Source organism: Apteryx rowi, unplaced genomic scaffold (genome assembly GCF_003343035.1).
Source record: "Apteryx rowi isolate R43461 unplaced genomic scaffold, aptRow1 scaffold_16, whole genome shotgun sequence".
Taxonomy (NCBI): Eukaryota; Metazoa; Chordata; class Aves; order Apterygiformes; family Apterygidae; genus Apteryx; species Apteryx rowi.
Window position 1 is genome coordinate 2712360 of NW_020447863.1, and position 17399 is coordinate 2729758.

Sequence of the window (17399 nt, forward strand, 5' to 3'; positions counted from 1 at the left end):
CCTGTGCTCGGCGCGCGCTGCTGAAATCAGGTACTGGCACTCGGAGGAGAGCGGTCCTAAGAGGGAACAGGCCTGGTGTTATGGCTGGTTCCTCAAGCGTCCTCGCATACGGAAGGAGAAAGAAGTGTGGTTTCTCCCGGGTGGTGAGAGACGTGGTGGCACCGCCCGGGTGAGCAGTGACAGCTGAGCTGGCGGTGTCACATCAGTAAAAGCAGGGGTGTTTGCCGCTCGCTCCCAGACACAGAGCTGGCTTTGCAGGGCTGCCGTTGGACGTGGCACCGGAACCCACCAAAGCCGATGGCAGGTCGCCCACGGACTTTGCTGGGGTTTGGGAGCAGCCCGTGGCGGTGGAGGCTTCCTTTCCCTGAGCGGCAGACCTGCTGCCTGCCCAGCTGAAGGAAGCCGGGGAAGTGCCTTCTCCCCCCGCGCCGAGCCCTTGCTCTCGGCTCCCTCCCCCGCGCCCTGGCAGCACGTTTGTGTCTGCGCAGATGTTTGTATTCACTGCAGCTGATGAAAATATTCATTATCTTGTTAGCTGCTGCGGCGAAGGAAGTTCAGATTTGCATTTCCACAGCTAATCACGCAGCACAAAGAGCCTGTCACCCAGCAGCACTAATTGGGCAGAACACCGATGCGCCGAGGCAGGGAGCCCTCCCTCCTGGCCCTGCCCGCGGAGAGCGGCGCAGCGCCCTGCCTGCGCCGCTGGCCCGAGCACCGCGGGCAGCGAGGGCAGGAGGCGGGGGCGAAACGCCGCCGGGGCCGTGCAGGCCAGCCGTCGAGGCGAGGCAGCAGCAGGGGTGTGCAGGAGCCGGAGATGGATGAGGGCTCTGGGAAAGGCGTACGTCTCGGGTGGCGTTAGCAGGTTGGTGCAAGCAGTGGGGACGAACGCTGGCCCGTGTGCAGGCAGGAACAGACAGTGGGATGCCAGTCTGTGAAAGTTTCTGGGAAAAGCGTATGTGTTTGTGCATGGGAAGATGGTGTCTCCTAGCCAGTGCTGCCAGGAACGTCTCCTGGGACAGGAGGCAGGAGTCGTATGGTCCAGGAGATGCTCGTCCTTTGAGTGATCCATTCTGATGACACACGGGATCCTCCTGCAAGGAGCATGCCCTGCTGTCACACAGCCGACTGGTGTCTGTATTGCCACATGTCATCCAGTGATCTTCAGGGGACATCCATGTCCCCTGCCCAGCAGCTGGGTCAATGTGTTGGGTGCCAAGTGGTGTCTTTTGAGCCCACAGTGTGTGAAAAGCTCGTGATGATGCCACTGATTTGAGTGCTTAATGCGAGGAAATGGTAAAGATGCGACAGAGGGGGCACAAAACTGTATRGGAGAGAGAAGAGAAACCAGAGAGAGGCACTGGGCACTTGCAGAGCAAGACCAGGGCTCTTCTCACCTGTCTGGTTTGACCCACATTAGCAAACTGGGTTTTAGCAGGACTTCTGCAGCAGATACATGGCGCTTCAGCACCATGGCGAGAAAAAATGCAGGCCTGGTGCAGGATGCTGTGGCAGGCATGTACGCGTTGTCTGTGGATGCGCTCGTGTTCACCACGGCGCTTCCCTCGGAGGCATGGTGACTCCTGCTGTCCCCTCCCTGTGTCGCTGCTCCTTCCCTGGTGCTCAGCACTGCCAAGTTTGGCTTCCCTTTTACTAGCTCCCAAGGCACCTGAGAGGTTTTCTCTGCTTTCATTACACTGTGGGGCACAATTCAGCTCCAAGCTGGGGATGGGCTTGCTGACCTATTAGGTCTTCCCGCCTCTGACTTTTATGGTTCTAATTATACCTGATATTATTGCATAGTTAATCTGTGGTGTTAAGAGATGTGGCAGAGATTGGTTTTATAATAATAACAGCTCACTTCTATATAGTACCTTTCATCCCAGGGATCCTTATCGGCTTTATAGCCTTACAGCGGGTGCAGACTTGCAGACAGGAATAGCTTTTCCCTCTTTCCTCTCCCAGCTCAGGGTGCAGCCACTTCCAGGGTGCAGAGCGTGTTAGGTAGGGAACAGCAAGGGCTCAGCATCCACTTGGGACAAATAAAAACAAGTGGTACCTTCAGCTGAAAAGAGGGAAGAGAGTGAGGTGTGTGGGCTTAAGGGAGAGAATTGTGATCGCCCAGCTTTGAACTGTGATAGAAGGGGTCATCCAGCATGCTATGGACACTGCTTTGGTGGCTCCCAGTAGCAAAGGCTTGGTTTTGTACTCTGAATGATKCTTCCCCAGAGCAGGATGCTGCTTGTGCCATGGACATTGCTCCAATGTTATCTTTGGGGAGAAGGCTAACACTTGCCAGGCCACCATTGCTGTTCCTTGCTAGTGCCAAGGCTGGTCGTCAGAGATTCCCCCCATCCAAGGACTAAGCCAACTTGATATTGACTTAGCAATGGGAATCCTTGCTCCAGGCAGTGCTGCTGCGATCAGGCACCAGCATGGGGATATCTGAGCCCTATGGTTTTGCAACACAGGTATGCCAGCTGTGAGCCATGCCTGCTTCAGAGTTAGCAGCAGGTCTTGCATGCAATCCTCAGTGAAGTAGAAAATCTTGTGTTTTCTTTTTTCCATCCCAAGTGATCGCTCCAGAGACTGAGGAATTGCCCTTGCATGTTTTGCAGTGTAACTCTGACTGTGTAGACCTGAAGGCAAGTGCTAGGTCTGGTTTTGGGTCCAATCAGTTGAACCAACTGTCCACCAAAGGTGACCATAGAGCTGGCACGCAGATTGTGTTGGGAGCCCTCCTTTCTTCCTGCCACATCCGAGCCACAGAGCCTGTGTATAACCCAGGAGATCCAGTAAAACTTCTGCTGCGCCTGGTTACTGAACAATGTCACCTAGCCTGGATGCTGAAGCCGTGGCCCAGCACTCAGACATGTAAAGTAAGCAATTGGTAGCAGTCCAGCATTGGTCGCTCTTGTCCCTGACCTCGCAGCAATGCTCTCTTGCTGCTCTGACTCCTGCTTGCCCAGCGATGATTACAGCTGTGCGAGGAGGCTGGAGTGTGTGTGGAGGAGTCTCCCATGGGCTGTTGGGTTCAATAACAATTTTATTGAGATGAAAGCTCAGGGTATTTGTGCCAGTACATTTCTCCCCCCAGCACATCCTGAAGAAGTGTGACTGACAAAGCGCCTGATGCATGCAGAGTAGCAGAAAGCAGAGCCTCCGTGCCTCTGTCTTGGCTTTCCAGGGGACTGCGCCATTTGCCAGCTGTACCGTTACCTGAGGGCAACAAGCAAACATCTGGAAGGTGTGATGGCACTGCCACTTGTCATTAGGAAGCCTGGCACCCCTGGATGTGAGCAAGATTTCCCCTTGATGGCAGCTCTGAAAGGAGCTGGGAGGTAGGAAGCAAAATGAAGGTGTTCCAGGCAACCTCACCCGAACACCAGAGCAGGGAGAGGAGACTTTGCTCTCGCCTCCTGAGTTTGTCTGGGAGATTAAAAAGAAATAAGTTCACTGCAGGTGTAGTCCCTCTGCCCCGACTTGGCAAGTGCATCATTTCATGGCTTCCATAATTAACTTCACACACAGAAATGCAACTTTGCAGATGCAGTCRCAAATTTTAGCTAATTAACCATATGGTCTGACTGCCTGACAGAGCCAGGGAGATGCGTCGCTTATGGATGCTTCCCTGAGTGCTGGCTTGCCCAGGGGCCGCCTCTGCCTTCCCCGCATGTCCCCCGTTGCAGGAGGCCCCCGGGAAGAAACGCAGCTCTGCAAAGAGGCTTGCTGCYGCCCAGCAGCAATGCGCCGTGACGGTGGGGACGTGGAGCAGCTGAGCGGAGCGCTGCGGGCGGCAGACGGCTCACGTTGGTTTGGACTGCTGGCTGGCAGGACGCCACGTGGATGGCTGAACGCCCCGGACGTGCTGCCACGGCGCTGAACCTCTGCTGCTGCCGGACCCCCGGCTGGCGTAAGCCGGGCACTGCCGGAGCCATCCCTGGCTTGTCGGGCGCTGCTTTGGGGACGCTCATGCAGCTGGAGCCCTCGCTGGCATAAGGCAGGCATTGTTTTGAGGGGAAGTGGGAGCATTAACTGCGTTGAAATGACTTTGTTGGAGTGCCAGCATATGAAATGCGTGGTGATATTACAGCCCTGCCACTGCCTGTGGCTGTTTTTCCTCTGCTTCTAATGACTAATAGAGAGAAGACAAAACAATTTCTATTAGTTTCTCCCACGCCGCAGTGGGTTTCTTATTTTCCAAACCTCATTAGAGTTTGTAATACCATGGTGGTAGTCAAGAGCAGTCCGAATCACCCTGGGGGAAAAGAAGAACCGAAGAGATATATGTGTAGCCCAGTATTAACACTGCTCTTGGCTCATTTCCAGGGTCCCTTCCAATTCCTGTCCAAACTCTTATGCCTTATCTCCATCTTAAAGGTTAACGATGAAGCTTAGCGGAAAAAAATGCTTAAGATCCCAGATTGTTAAGAGAATAGATGTGTGTGCCGAGCAGAGAGCTGGTTCTGCATTTACATTGGAAATGCAAATATTATTTAAAAGCCAGTGCTTGCACTTTCCACCGCATTGTAGTTCAAGTGTCGGTTACCCGTGAACAGCTGCTGGTGTGACAGGGCTGGTGAAAGGTGTGCAGAGAGGCAGTAGGCTTCAGATGGCTGTTTTGGTAGCTGTGCCCAAATCCCGTAACTGGATATGTGTCAGGCACCAGTCTCCCGCAGGTTCCTTGGGAAATCCCAGCGTGTAGTCCTGGCTCCACCAAAGTCAGTGGGAGTTTTGTTATTTGTTGCCTCAATACGAATAATCCTAATGAAACAGTGAGGAACAGAGCTGCTTGAGCAACGCGTTTGAAATGATTGCAAACAGCACCCAAACGAACCTGCACAAGAGGACCCACAGCTTTGGCTCAGCTCACCACTGAARTAATCTTTCGGAAGAGGAATCCAACCAGGCTTTGAATCGCTTGAGCATAAAAAAACATCCCCAGTTCATTTCATAGCAGCTACAGCCTGGTGGGCAGAAGCTCCATGAGCTGCTCCAGGAGGTCTGTCTGTCTTTGTGGCACCTTCCCATCCAAACTGTTAAAAAGCTGAAACTTGCTGAGCTTATGGAAGCCGACAAGGTCAGACCCCCTCGGCTGTCAGCGACTGCTAATATAATGGAGCGAGACACCTTGAATAGCAGATACAATGGARCAAGACACAGATACTCCTGTCAAGCACTAAGCAGCTCTAGCCCTTTGCAAACAGACTGATTTCTGATTAGTCACATCAGTTGCTTGGAAGTTTCCAGGACCTGCCCATCGAGTAAAGGTAGCACRGCACAGATGTGTCCTCCTAGCCCTCTCCACTGGGTTGCAGGCTCAGGACAAGGCTGCTGGGTCCAAAACCCAGCCAGCCCTGGGCTGTGATGGAGCCACTGCCTATCTTGCTGGAGAGATAACCAACACACTTAATGCAGAGCCACGCAGAGCTGGAGGTTTTCCTGGCTGCTTGGTGGCTGCTTGCTTGYTTTGCTTCTGGACAAGGCAGAGAGGAGGTGTGTGTGGACTTGTTTTGGGTGAGAAGCCTATGTTAGCTTATGCAAGCTGAACAGCAGTAAAGAGACAGTAACTTATAGATGCATAATGTTGGGTCAGATATGTTTATCCTGGGTCATATTTCATAGCTTTCTTGCTATTTGTGAGCGGTCATTGATGCAAATAGTCCATCAAATGAAGGAGCCTCTGACAGTAAATACAAAGGGCTTGGAGCCTACTCTGTCAAGGAGGATGGAGCTGTTGGTGTGTGCAGTCTGATGTTTTGAGCTCTGGGCCTGATGCTGGYAGGAAAGGTTAAGCAGGTTTTGAGTATCAGTAATTGTTCTATTTTCTGCACCAAGTCTCCTCTTCCAGCTCATATATACATGCTTTGTGCAGGATTAACTATCTGATAGGTGTGAACTTCTAGGAGCAAGTTGTGCCAGAGTTAGAGGCAAACAAAGTTTGCCACTCTTACCCTTTTTGCTAAGCAGGGACATGTCCGCTTTTCATCTTGGCCTTCTCATCCGGTCATAGTTTTTTGACTTTTCTTGAAACTTCTTCTAGGAAGTCACCTTTGAGCTTTTAGGTTAAGCATGGGAAATTTCAGTCCCAAAGGGAGGAATCTGTGTATTTGCAAAGTTGTRTAAGGGGTTGAAAAATAGAGCTTAGCATGGAATTCCTCTTGCAACCCTGACTGCATAATTAAGGCATAAATCTAGCTTTGTATACCTTAGTACTGCGTACTACATATGCACGAGGCGTTGCTGTGGGAACCATAAGTTTTCGAATTTGTTTTTACTCCACACTCTGTTTCGGCATGTTCCCAACAGACACTCCAGAGAAAGAAAGATCCACAGCCTACCGCAAGATTTCACCCACAGGAGACCCAGTTTAGTAGAATAAATAAATAGCTGTATAATGGCAAAGAAGGGGGATGGGGACCGTGGGCAGAGGGAGGGAGTAATAAAAGATGATAAATGGGAGAAGGCGCCGAGGGCGCTGTTAGAAAGGCAGTCGCCTTCGCTGGTGGGATTGCTCCCACCCCGCRGGCACAAGGACAAGGTTGCTGGTGGGGGTGACTCTCTCTCTTGCTTCATGGCTTTATGCATTGCGGGTGGGTGTTTGGCAGCCTTGGTGACTGAACTGGTGGTACATGCGCTGCTCTCGGAGTGTGGAGGAGGCCAAACTCTGCAGAGCAAGGGAGACTGCTGTGTGCTCAGCTCTCACCCTCTCCCTTGGCTAGTGTCAGTAGCAGACAGAAATACTCRGAAATACTGAAGTTCCTACAGGTTTCTTGAGTGTCAGTAGCTGGGAGAGGCAAGAGAGTCTCCTGACGTCCCTCCGAGAGAGTCCACAGCATGGTCTACACCGCTTGTAGGCACTAGTGTATCYGCACAGAAAGTCACCTGAAATGGAGTTGAGCTTCGTTATCTCTGCTGTTCAGAGCAGCTTGTCGGTGGTGGATCTCATCTCCTCACCTGAATGGCTTTTCCAGAGGTGACCATGATTCAGGAGGGAAAGTCTCTTTCTTATGCCCCGTTGCTGCTCTATGTTCTGTTCCCTCTGCGGATTCCTGTGCGTTTGCTTTAGAAACAGTTTCAGGAGAGAATTTGCCTTTTCTCCGTGATTGCTAGCGTGACCATGGTAGTCAGTGCCAGCGGGGTTTCCCTGAGTGCTCGCTGGTGTCATCTGCCCAGAAGCAGGCAGGCTGTTGGGGCCTCACAGCTTCTGTGTGTTTGCCTAGCTCTGCTGCTGGGACCTCTCACTGCTTAGCTCTGTTTGGTGTCCCAGCTCCCCTAGCCTTGACATGTCGCATAGGGTGACAGGGGAGGTGTCAGCAAGCAAAACCTGTGGTGACGCTCTAGTGCGTCTGAAGACGGCTGCAGTGGTGGGAGGAGGGCAACGGTGATATGACACACTTCAGCGCGCTAGAAAGCTGCAGCGGCTGAGAGGGCTTTAGCGCTCGAGGGATGTTTGCAGATCACTTGCAGGAAAACCAGGTTTGAATGATCCACTGTTTCTAGAGTATGGTGCTGTCCAGTTTGGGCATGCAATTCCTGAGGAGTTAGTGGGAAGGGATCTGGCCAACCCGGGAGGCAGATCTGACAAGGGCGCTGTGAAGAATTGATTTATCGGTTCAACAGCCAAACTAAAAAATCAGCAGTGTCGTGGTTTAGATTACCATGAAATGATTTTTATGTTCTTGTCAGTTAAAGCAAAACAGAAAAGCAGCAGCAGTCTCGGTTTGGACTTGACTTTAGTTAAAGCAAAGCATTTTAGCGCCACTCAAGGAAAGGAGGAGGGGGGGAGCCTGTGCCCCCACGTTACCCAGCAGTGCAGTGGCAGCAGCGTTTGCTGAGTTTGTGGTTGTAATAACCACAGCGTTGTTAAGGGTTGTAACCCCCGCTGCCCCCGAGTGCCGTCTCCCCACCGAGCATTTGAGTCCTTTGCGCAGCCGTGTCAGTGCTGCAGGCACTGTGCTAATGGAGGAGCTGGAGGCAGACCCATTTCAGAAGCTGGTAAGTCCTCCTCCTTGCAGGAGGCATCATACATTAAGGAGAAGCATTGCTTCCTCCATCTTCATTTTGCACGCCAGCAAAAAAAATTCTCTGCTCAGACTCCACAACAGCTTCAAACTGAGTTGACGAATAGTTCCAGATCAACCAAAATGATGTCTTCTGGTGAATAAGCTATTCACTGGCATGAATCCACTTCCCTGTCTCTGCTGGCTCCTGGGGGATCAGTACTGCTTCCACCGTTATTTCMTTCCATCAGGCCCGTCGTCGCCGTCCTGGCCCTTCGCGGTACCTCCAAGTGCTGCTCCAGCAGCGCTGCCCTGGCGTCGGCCGCAGGAGGCCTCCTCGTTTTTGTGTCGAGCAGCCGATTGGTGCTGGTACGCCACAGCTGGCCAGGCCTTCTGGAGGTCGCGGTGGCATCCCTGTGTCCGGCAGGGCTGGGCACCACCGGGGCAGAGGGGCCCCACGGGTGACCGTGCCCCGAGGGGGACRCCAGACCCACGGACAGAGTCGGACTTGGTGGATCCCAGCCTCAAAGTCCCKTGTTGCCTCCGGCCGTTCGCTTGCTCTCACCGTTGTGCCGTGGGCAAGGGCCGAGCCGGCCGGCGATGCCGGGCAGCAGGGACCCGCGCCCCGTTCGCAGCCAGTGCTCCCGGCAGGGACGAGGATCCCAATTGGCGCCGCCGGGGCCTCCTCCGCGGCCGCCCTGCCGGCGCGGTGCCGCCATTAGTATTCCTGTGCTTGGATCGAAGAGCCGCCAAGACGGAGCCCGCGGCGTTTCGCCGGCACTGATTGACCGAGCCGTCCTCAACGCCTCGCAGCCGCAGAGCCGATAGCTTCACGGCGCCGCGGCCCCGTGGGAGGGGAGCAGGCAGCCCCCGGCCCCCGAGAAGGGCGACGCGCGCCGGCCCCGAGACCCAGGCCTGCTGCTGTGGGTGCCGCGCGGCAGTGCCCGCAGGCGGGGACGCGCTCCGGTGCCAGCGCTCCCRTGATTTACCTCCCTGAAACACCTCAATTTAAATGCTAATTTTCCCTGAACCGAGGGGGTAGAGCAGCTATTGAATATTGTCGAGCCGTTTATTAACGGAGCGAAAACACCGGCACGTACTCTCGCCGCAGCCAAGCACCGCCAGCATCCGGAGCTGCGTTAGCTGCGCACGTCAGCCCCCGCGATGCCAGGGAYGCGCRGYGGGACCGGCCGCTCGGTAGCCCGCRGGCTACGGGTTTAGCAGCTCCRGGCTGGCCGCCCGGGCTCTGCCCCACCGTGTCTTGGGGGAACCGGCCCGCGGCAGGCTGGCTCCTGGCGGCTGCGGGAAGCCTCCGCCGGGCTTCGGGACAGAGCTGCGGCGAGGCGGCCGAGGAGAGCGCTGCCGTCCCACTGCCCCAGGCTGCCGGGGGGCCGCGGGAGCTGGTGCCCCCCGCGCGCTCTGCTCCCCAGGCTTGCGCCTTCTCTGGAGCCTTCCTGATACCCTCCGCGGACCTTCCCCCCTTCCTGTCACCGCTGTCGCCCYGCTGCCGTCACGCGAAGCGAGCCCCGGGGGACTCCCTGCAGGCGGCCGTGACCGTCGGGCACCGCGTACGGGCGCCAGCTGCCCGCCGGCCTGGCGAGCTTTCCGTCGGCGAGTGGGGAAGCCGCGTCTCCCGCTCGCCGAAGAAGAACCTTCTGGGGTAACGCGCTCCTCTCCTCTCCTSCTGCCCCGTCTGACCGTCGTTGCGGTGAGGCTGTTCAGTTAGGCAGCTAGAGAGGCCTGAGGGGCCTGGCAGAAACCGGCTGGTCTCTCCTTTTCATCCTGTCTCATTATACTGGAGCGGGGACTTCCTAAAATTAATGACTAGTAAATTTGGTGTGAGTAATGGCTACTTCGCACGGTATGTGTTCAGCCTTTACAATTCGCTGGTGCCTGAGGTCACGGAGACAAAGTCTCGGGTGAGATTTGCAGTGTGCTTACCTTTTCCAAAGGAACCGTGGAAATAGGACACCCTCTTTACTGTCTCCCTATGACTTTAGATCCAATTTTTTGTGATTACAAGTTGAAAAGAAGGAGCTATTCCTGAATGTTCCCATGTCAGATGCAAGCTGGGCTCTTCTGAGCTTACAGCCACCCCCGTGAGAAAGCTGGAAGGAAAGTTGGTTCAAAAACCAGCGTGATGAATTAGGCAACCTCAAATCTGTCTTGTTCTCCCCAAGCCATTGCAGGACAGAAAGAAGACTAATAAATTATTCTTGCCACAGAAGATGTCATCGCAGATATGAATAGTATAGCTATGCGGAAAGTGCTATCCTCACATAGCCTCTTTCCTGAACTTAACCACACTGGATGATAATGTGATTAACATTTGTAGCTGTGCTGGCTCAGATAAGGGTAATTAAATCTCATGCTTCAGGCCATCAGCTAATCACTTGTGGGGTCATTTTTTTTATTATTATTATTTTTTACCCCTTCATGAATATATTTGCCCAGTTGCTGAGATGCATCGTGTGCATCACTTGACTGCTGATGGAGGCAGGAAGCTGCACTTGAACTGATGGTCTGATCTTGCAGTGAAAATCTTATGGGTAAGCAGAGGGATCTGTAGAAGGGATGGCAGGCAAAAGTCCAGCCTCTAGGACATGTCCTTCAAGAATGAAGCGTGAAGGGAGGAAGCCACAGCCGACTGAGCCTAGGAGTAGTGCTTCTTCACCCAATAGTGCTGCTAATAGAAAAATGAAATGACTATGAGTCACTAGCTGATCTATAACTACCACAGACCAAAATCCACTGACAGAGACCGCAGTTTTGGTCCTGGCCTTCAGTGCCCTGACATGTGGACAAAGTACCCCAGGACAGCAGAGCCCCACCTTGGACCAGGCACGGCGCCTGCAGCACCATCCAGGCCGGCTGCTCCAGCGCTGGCCTCCAGCTCTGCTGCTGCTCCCCAGCCGCCGTGCACACCTCCGCTGGCGCTGGGATGCTGGCATCTCTCGCCGGTCCTCTGAGGGCTTCCCTCTCCTCCCCRGGCTGCATGACACAAGGCCAGCACTGCTGAGCAGAGTAATGCAGCTCTACGCTCCAGTGATTTATTGCGTGACCTTGGGTGTATTATGTAAGGTCAGATTCCCCCAAACAATCTTGAGTTTTGCATATCAAGTTTTTGAAGGACAGGAGGATACTGACCCAGCCGGCTCCTYTTGCCTGACCCCCCTCCTCCTGGTAATTGAGCACCTTGCAGTTACTAATTGCTTTTACCCCACCAGCACCTCGGTGAAGGAGAGAGCTATCATCTCCATTTCACCTGAGGCAATGGACGGATTTTATGACTTGACCAAGGTTACACAGTGTGTCTGTCAAAGCCAGGATTTTAAACCCGGTTTAATCCAGCGCAGCGCCTTCCTCTTCAGCTCACCCCGCCAGTAAGAGACGTTAGTGAAGCCTTGGGACATTTGACCTTTTTCAACATCAAGACTCATTTATCTATAAGTCTGCTCATCCCCGAGGAAAGGAAGTACTCTGGATTGGCAGCTATTGGCGATTGGGGCAGGGAGGGAGAAAAAAACATTTCTTTGTATAATAACTCACTCTCTGTAAAATGCCCTTAGAGACTCCCAGGTCTCTTCCAGGAGAAGGATGCGAGTGAACAAGTTAACTCAGTGTGCGTTGCATTGAAGATCAACAGCGTGTTTGTTACTCATGTGAGTATTAGACGTCTGCTCTGTGACTAGTGGGGAGGTGCTAGAGGGCAGAAAAAGAGGAAGAGGAGGGTGCCTGTTGCGTGGCTATCGGGTGCTGAGAGCAGATAGGTGTCGTGAGCTCCCTCCTGAGCTGATTGGAGTAAACTTGGCTCCGCAGCTGGTAGAAACCGCAAGGTCACGGAAACCACACGGACCTTCGCACCAACACACGTACTGCATGCGATGCTGGACCCGTGCAGAAGCGCAGGCGGTGCAGACGTGCGCGCAGGCAGACACGCGTCCGCCCCGGCGGGGACACGCACGAGTCTGCCCAGGCGGCTCGCGATGCGGCCGGTGATTCAGAGCCGTCGCAGCCCTGCCGATGCATCTCCGCCCCTCGTCCGCGTTTCTGTTCCTCGCGCAGAGCTCGTCGGGGTCTGCGCGTGGGGGCTTTGATCAGTGCTTCCGAAGAGCACAAAAGCCTGGCAGCAACTCTTCTTGTGATTTACGGTGGCCAGCGCTGCGAGCTGCAGGGTTATTAATAAGGCGCGGTGGAAAAGCAGCTACAGCCCTCTGCCGGCTGAGACTCCGCAGCACAGCACCCTCCGCGCCGCGGCCTGGGGCACGCCGCCCGGGGCCGCGGGTGAYGCCCAGGGGAAGACGACCCTCACCGAAGCAATTTTCCTTGTCACCTTTTTCTGCTCTCCCCGTTCGCCTTCCCCTGCCTGCAGAAGCAGGTCCCGGCTTGGCGCGGTGCGGATGCACAGGGCAGCGCTGCCTCGGCAGCTCTGCGCGGAGCCTACGGGATGCTCTGCTGTCCCGCACCGAGCAAAGAGATCTGGTGTTTCCCTTCCCTCCGCTCTCCTGTGGCTCATTCCTCCTTTGCAGGGACCGGCGCATGTGCGGCAGAGCAGCACGTGTGTGTGGTTGAATGTGGGGAAGCGAACAGTGCTGACCTGCTACCAAAGAGGAAAGACAGCTGTTGGCAGAAGGGAGGGAGGAGACGCAGAAAGGATTTGCTAGCAAAAATGTGTTGTCAAACTGCTGCTGAAGTCCTGTCTTTTAACGCTGCTTACTCAAATATAGCAGCGTATTGTGGACATATGCGTGCACACACACTTATGTATGCACAGGCCTTTATTTGCAAGTGCGTGCACTTGGCCCTTGTTTTTCCCCAACCTTTTGATTGCAGAGCTCTTTAAGCAAATGGTATTACAGCAAGCAGCACCATAGAGCACAGCTTTTCAGTAAATACCTTTTTATAGAGGCATCGGCTTTGACTAGCAGCCATTGCATACAGATTATCCTCACACCTGGCTTTGTGTGGCTTCTCTTTTCAGGTCCCTCCTTCCTTAGCTGTCACGGCACATGGTCTGCCACCCACCCCAGCTGTTGTTTTTCCACCCCAAACAAGCTGGGCTCGTGCCCAGCTTCCTCTGGCTGAGTGCAGAAGTGTCTGTGCAATGTGCCCAGCGCGTGCGCAGTGCGCTCGGAGGAGCATTGCACAGGGTGACAGCTGGCCTGCGAGCCCGGACACGGGCAGGTGTCCGTGAAACGGTCTGGATGCATTCGTTTGGGGTGATGGAAGAGAGGCAGTCTCTTTGTGTCTTCTCTCACCTGTACTTGGATATAATGTGCTAGATTAATACGGTCTCCTAGCTTCTGCTGTGAAGCGTGGCAGAAGATCCGGTGGGTGTTTCTGGCCTCCCTGTAATGGCAGCAGAACGGCGCAGGTTTCTAGGCGGGAGCGAGTTTTCTGAACGCGTAACGGGGCTGCCGCAGCCCTGGTATAAGTGGCTGCATGGTCTCAGTCACATCGTGTGATGGGGCAGATGCGTTGCCCCAGCTGGTGCAATTGCAGGGTGCCAGGGCCAGTGCCCCACAATCCATCTTGGATGGGTTTGCCTGCATGAAATGGTGGCAGGGAATATCTGCCTCCCCCACCAGGAGGACAAAGCAGTCTCCCCATCCCATGGGTGCTCCCTGACAGCCAGGGGATGGGAGAGGTGCCCATCTTTTAGGAGTGCGGGATGAGCTGCTCAGAGCCCTTTCCATGCTCAGTGAGCGCTTCCGTGCAGCCGCTGCTGTTGTTCCACTGGGCACAGGACAGGTGTTTTGTCACCCAGGAGCCAGCTCTCCTGGCAGTGCCGGCTCTCTTCCTGAGCTTATGTGTGTTTGGGAGGACATGCCATAGCTGTAACCAGACCCGACACTCTTAACTCAAACAGCTGGAAACTGGGAGGGTTCCTGCAAAGGTCCCGCTAACTGGTCCCATTTTCTTCCCTGTGCATCACCTCCTGGTGCTCCCAGAGGTAGGTTGCTAGGCTTTGGTGTGACCGAAAGGGTCACACCAGGAGGGGTGTGAGGGGACGTCCCAGGAGGGGATGGCTTTGGTGTGACCCACCTGTCCCTTGTGTTTGGTTTCTGGTGCACAGTGTAGGGCTGACCCATTGCAGAGGGGACAGTCCTGATCCTCCAGTGTGGCAGACTGGCGCCAGTGGATCTGCACAGTGGAAGATTTGCTGTGTGCTCTCATTTTGCGGTGCTGCGTCTTGCTTCTCCTGGGCTCTGGAATTTGGTATTGCTGGCGCTTTTCTCCCTTTTCAGCTGAGGCAGAGCAGCAGAAACACCCATATGCTCCTTCCCGTGTTCGCTACCGATTCGCCTGGTTTTGTAGCCCCTKCCTCCAACCACCCACACAGCCCGAGGCTCCTGGAGTAATTGCACTTACCCATTTGCATTGCTAAGACAGCGAAGGGCTTAGAACAGCAAATCACCACTTAGCCACTGGGGATGCAGAGCGGAGTGTGATCAATAGGAGATTTGTGAGCGTATGTGTGAGCGAGAGGTTTTTCCCCTCAGACAAATAAAACACTTTTTCTCTGGCAGTGCCTAAAGTGAAGCTCATGAGATGCAATCAGGTGCCTTCGAGACGCCGGGCGCAGCGAGAGCGCAGGCTGCTGCTCAGCATGCGGCGAGCGTCCGCCCCGTGCCCGCACAGCCCTGCCGCCCCACGCAGCGTCTCTGCCGCCCTGCTGCTCTCGGCTTCTGCAAGTTTGGCCTGAATCGCTCCAGAGAAACCAAGAGGGCTGTTGGGGTGCCTGTCCCCCCTCCCACGCAGGCCCCGATGGGGAGAGCAGGGCTTTTGTCGCTCGTGCCCGTGCTGTGCCCTGCTCCGACCCGCTCGCCGGCAGGACTAGGGAGGGCGGCGGGTGCCTCCGCAAAGCGGGGCCCGGCCCCGGCTCTCCGAGCTGCAGTCCAGCCCCGTAGCCCTCCTCGAGACGCCTCGCGCCTTCGTCATGCCGCCGGCCTGCCACGCGGAGCCCCACGGGCCAGGCCCGCGGCCCGCTAGCACGCGTCGGCGGGGGCCGTGAATCCCCCTCGGCGCAGCGGTCGTTTTCCGGCAGGCTGAAGTGCAGCGTCGGCAGCAGGCGGCTCCCGGGGCAGGGCTGAGCGGTTAGTCCGCGCGCTCCCCCTTCCCCTTAGCCCGGCGGGAGGGGAAGCATCCCGCGTCGGGGCAGGGAGCGTCCGTGGGCTGGTTGCAGCCTCCCGGGCGCCGCGGGCCCTCGTTCGCAGGCTGCGCCGGCCRTATCCCGGAGCGGGAGCAGGAGGAGGGCTCCAGCCCGGCTGCAGGGCGGCCTCCGGCAGGGATCCCTGCACGGGCCGTGGCCTGAGCGGGGAAGAGACGAGAGGCCTAAGGAAGGGGAAGGTGGGGGACGAAACCAGCGGTCGTTTAGAGTCTCGTCTGTGTCGCGTGAAAGGGAGGGACGGAAGGCCCTTCCTTATCTTTATAATTTACGTTTGCCTGCCAGAGCCCCCCTGTTTGAGGACTTTCCCTGAGACAGTTTTGCAAAGTAAAAAGAATAAGATTTTATTAAAGCGACAGATACAACAGGTTCGGAATTGCCGTTGATAAATGCACTTGCTGCTACAGCTTTTCTTTCTATGAGCTCAAACTAACAAATAAGCGCTTTCAATCATAATATATTTTCCTGGGTAACGTCCAACGTTTGTCGGAGGCGCAAGTCTTACCAAAGAGGCGTCCCTGTTTGGGGGAGGGAGAAGGAGGCTCGCTCGTCAGCAATCTCYGGTGAACAGGTCGGCGGTTCAATTTTCTTCCCTTCCAAAAACTTTAGTGAGCTCTCCTCTGTTTTTTAGTTGCTGAAGGTGGGGTGTGGAAGCGCRGCAGACAGACTTCATTGGCCAGGTTGCCATTTGCGCGGTTGTTGGGGGTATGCCCCCCCTTATTTACATATCCTTATGCAGCAAAGGGCATGATTTTTAATATGGTAAGCAGGGATAATAAGGCTGGGGGTACTATAGGTCAACAGTTAGTCCCTGAGCAGCAATTATTTTTTGGGAGGCAACCCTTTGTGGTCAGGGGCGGACCGTGATACCTCCGTATCGCTCCCTCCTCCGCCGTGCAGCTGGAACAAACYGTCTGGCCTTCACCAGCTAGTTYGTTACTCATGTTGCAAAAGGGTGGTGCGCTTTGGCTGCCACGTACTGTTTTTCCCGTGTGCTCCCTTATCTTTCTCCCTGAATTCTCTCTTGTTCCCACAGTCTGTTAGGGAAACGCGGCGGCGGCGGCCTGGGGAAAGCGATTCCCGTCCGAGGACTGAAGTCGCTGCCGCCGCCGCCGCGCTCCTAGAGCTGACCTGGTTTTGCAGGAACGTCCCTCTTTCTGCGGCGATGCCCCTCGAGCTCAGCGCGCGGAGCGCTCGGAGCCGTCTGCCCTATATTTTGACTCTAAGATCAATATTTAAACCCCCCCCTTCCGTGCTCACCGCGCAGGCRCCAGGCGCTTCAGGTGCCAGGGGAAGCTCAGACCTGCCGTTCGCCGCTTCAGACGATTTCCCCGCTATCGCTGTCCTAGAAGCAGTTCATTAGGGGCCTGTTACACGGCGTCAAGCCTGCCAAGGTTAGAAAAGATCCCGCAGGTGCGGCAAAATTGCACCGTGAGCGACATGCTTCGGCCTTTTTTGGTGTCTGTAAATGTAGCTGCTTCTGCTTTTGGAGAGCTGGTCATCCTAGGTCAAATCCAGGCCAGCCGCATCGCYGCCAGCGGCTGTGGAGTCCCGTCAGGGGCTAATCTGGTGCTTGACAGCTTTCCTGGCTGAGGAGGAGGCTGCACGTGGTGGGAAGGGGTGAATTTGGGGTGCAGCGCCCCTTTCGCTGCCGTCTGCTGCGTCTCCTGCGGCCATGGTGCGCTTGGAAACTGGGGGGCACGTCCCCAGGGTGGCAAGCGGTCCCCGCAGCCRGCTGCGCCGCTGGAAAGCGAGGAGGGAGGACGGTGGAGCAAAACCCCGGGGAGCTCATTAACCGGTGGCCTCGGAGGGCTGCGAGGCGAGTGGCAGCCCGCGCGGGGGACACCGTGGTCCCGGCAAGTCCCCCACCGCCGGCGAGCGCCCGGGGGCTGTTTATCCGCCAGAGGCTGCGTAAACCTGACTGCTGCTGGGTCTTCTGCTCCGAGGAAGCTGCCTGGGAGACCTCCGTCGCCCTCCTGAGCCGGCCGGCCCCGGTGCCGTGGGGGCAGCTCGGCCCCGCTGCCCGGACGTGGCCTGCATCGTTGCTTTGGAGTTGTCTTTTTCTCTCTGCAGGGAGAACAACTTCATCAAGGACTTTCCCCAGCTGGCCGACGGCCTCCTGGTGATCCCCCTGCCCGTGGAGGAGCAGTGCCGCGGCGTCCTCTCGGAGCCCCTTCCCGACCTCCAGCTTCTCACCGGTACGAGCCATCCCTACCCCGGGGTCGGTGTCC

The 17399-nt window shown here is 55.7% G+C and overlaps 1 protein-coding gene across 3 annotated transcripts in view; it reads left to right on the top strand.

Moving 5' to 3' along the window:
* Positions 1-17399, top strand: part of ASTN2 (astrotactin 2) — a 365002-nt gene that overhangs the window by 197958 nt on the left and 149645 nt on the right. Inside the window, exons 1-2 of one of the 3 annotated variants that reach the window (XM_026059691.1) lie at positions 15528-15536; positions 17242-17366. Coding sequence is in view for 1 of the 3 variants with exons in the window: in XM_026059690.1 (XP_025915475.1) it covers positions 17242-17366 (125 nt within the window). In the remaining 2 variants the exon portion in view is untranslated. Of the gene's footprint in view, positions 1-15527; positions 15537-16456; positions 16563-17241; positions 17367-17399 lie in introns of those variants that run through there. The other 2 variants (XM_026059693.1, XM_026059690.1) reach the window with 2 other exon arrangements.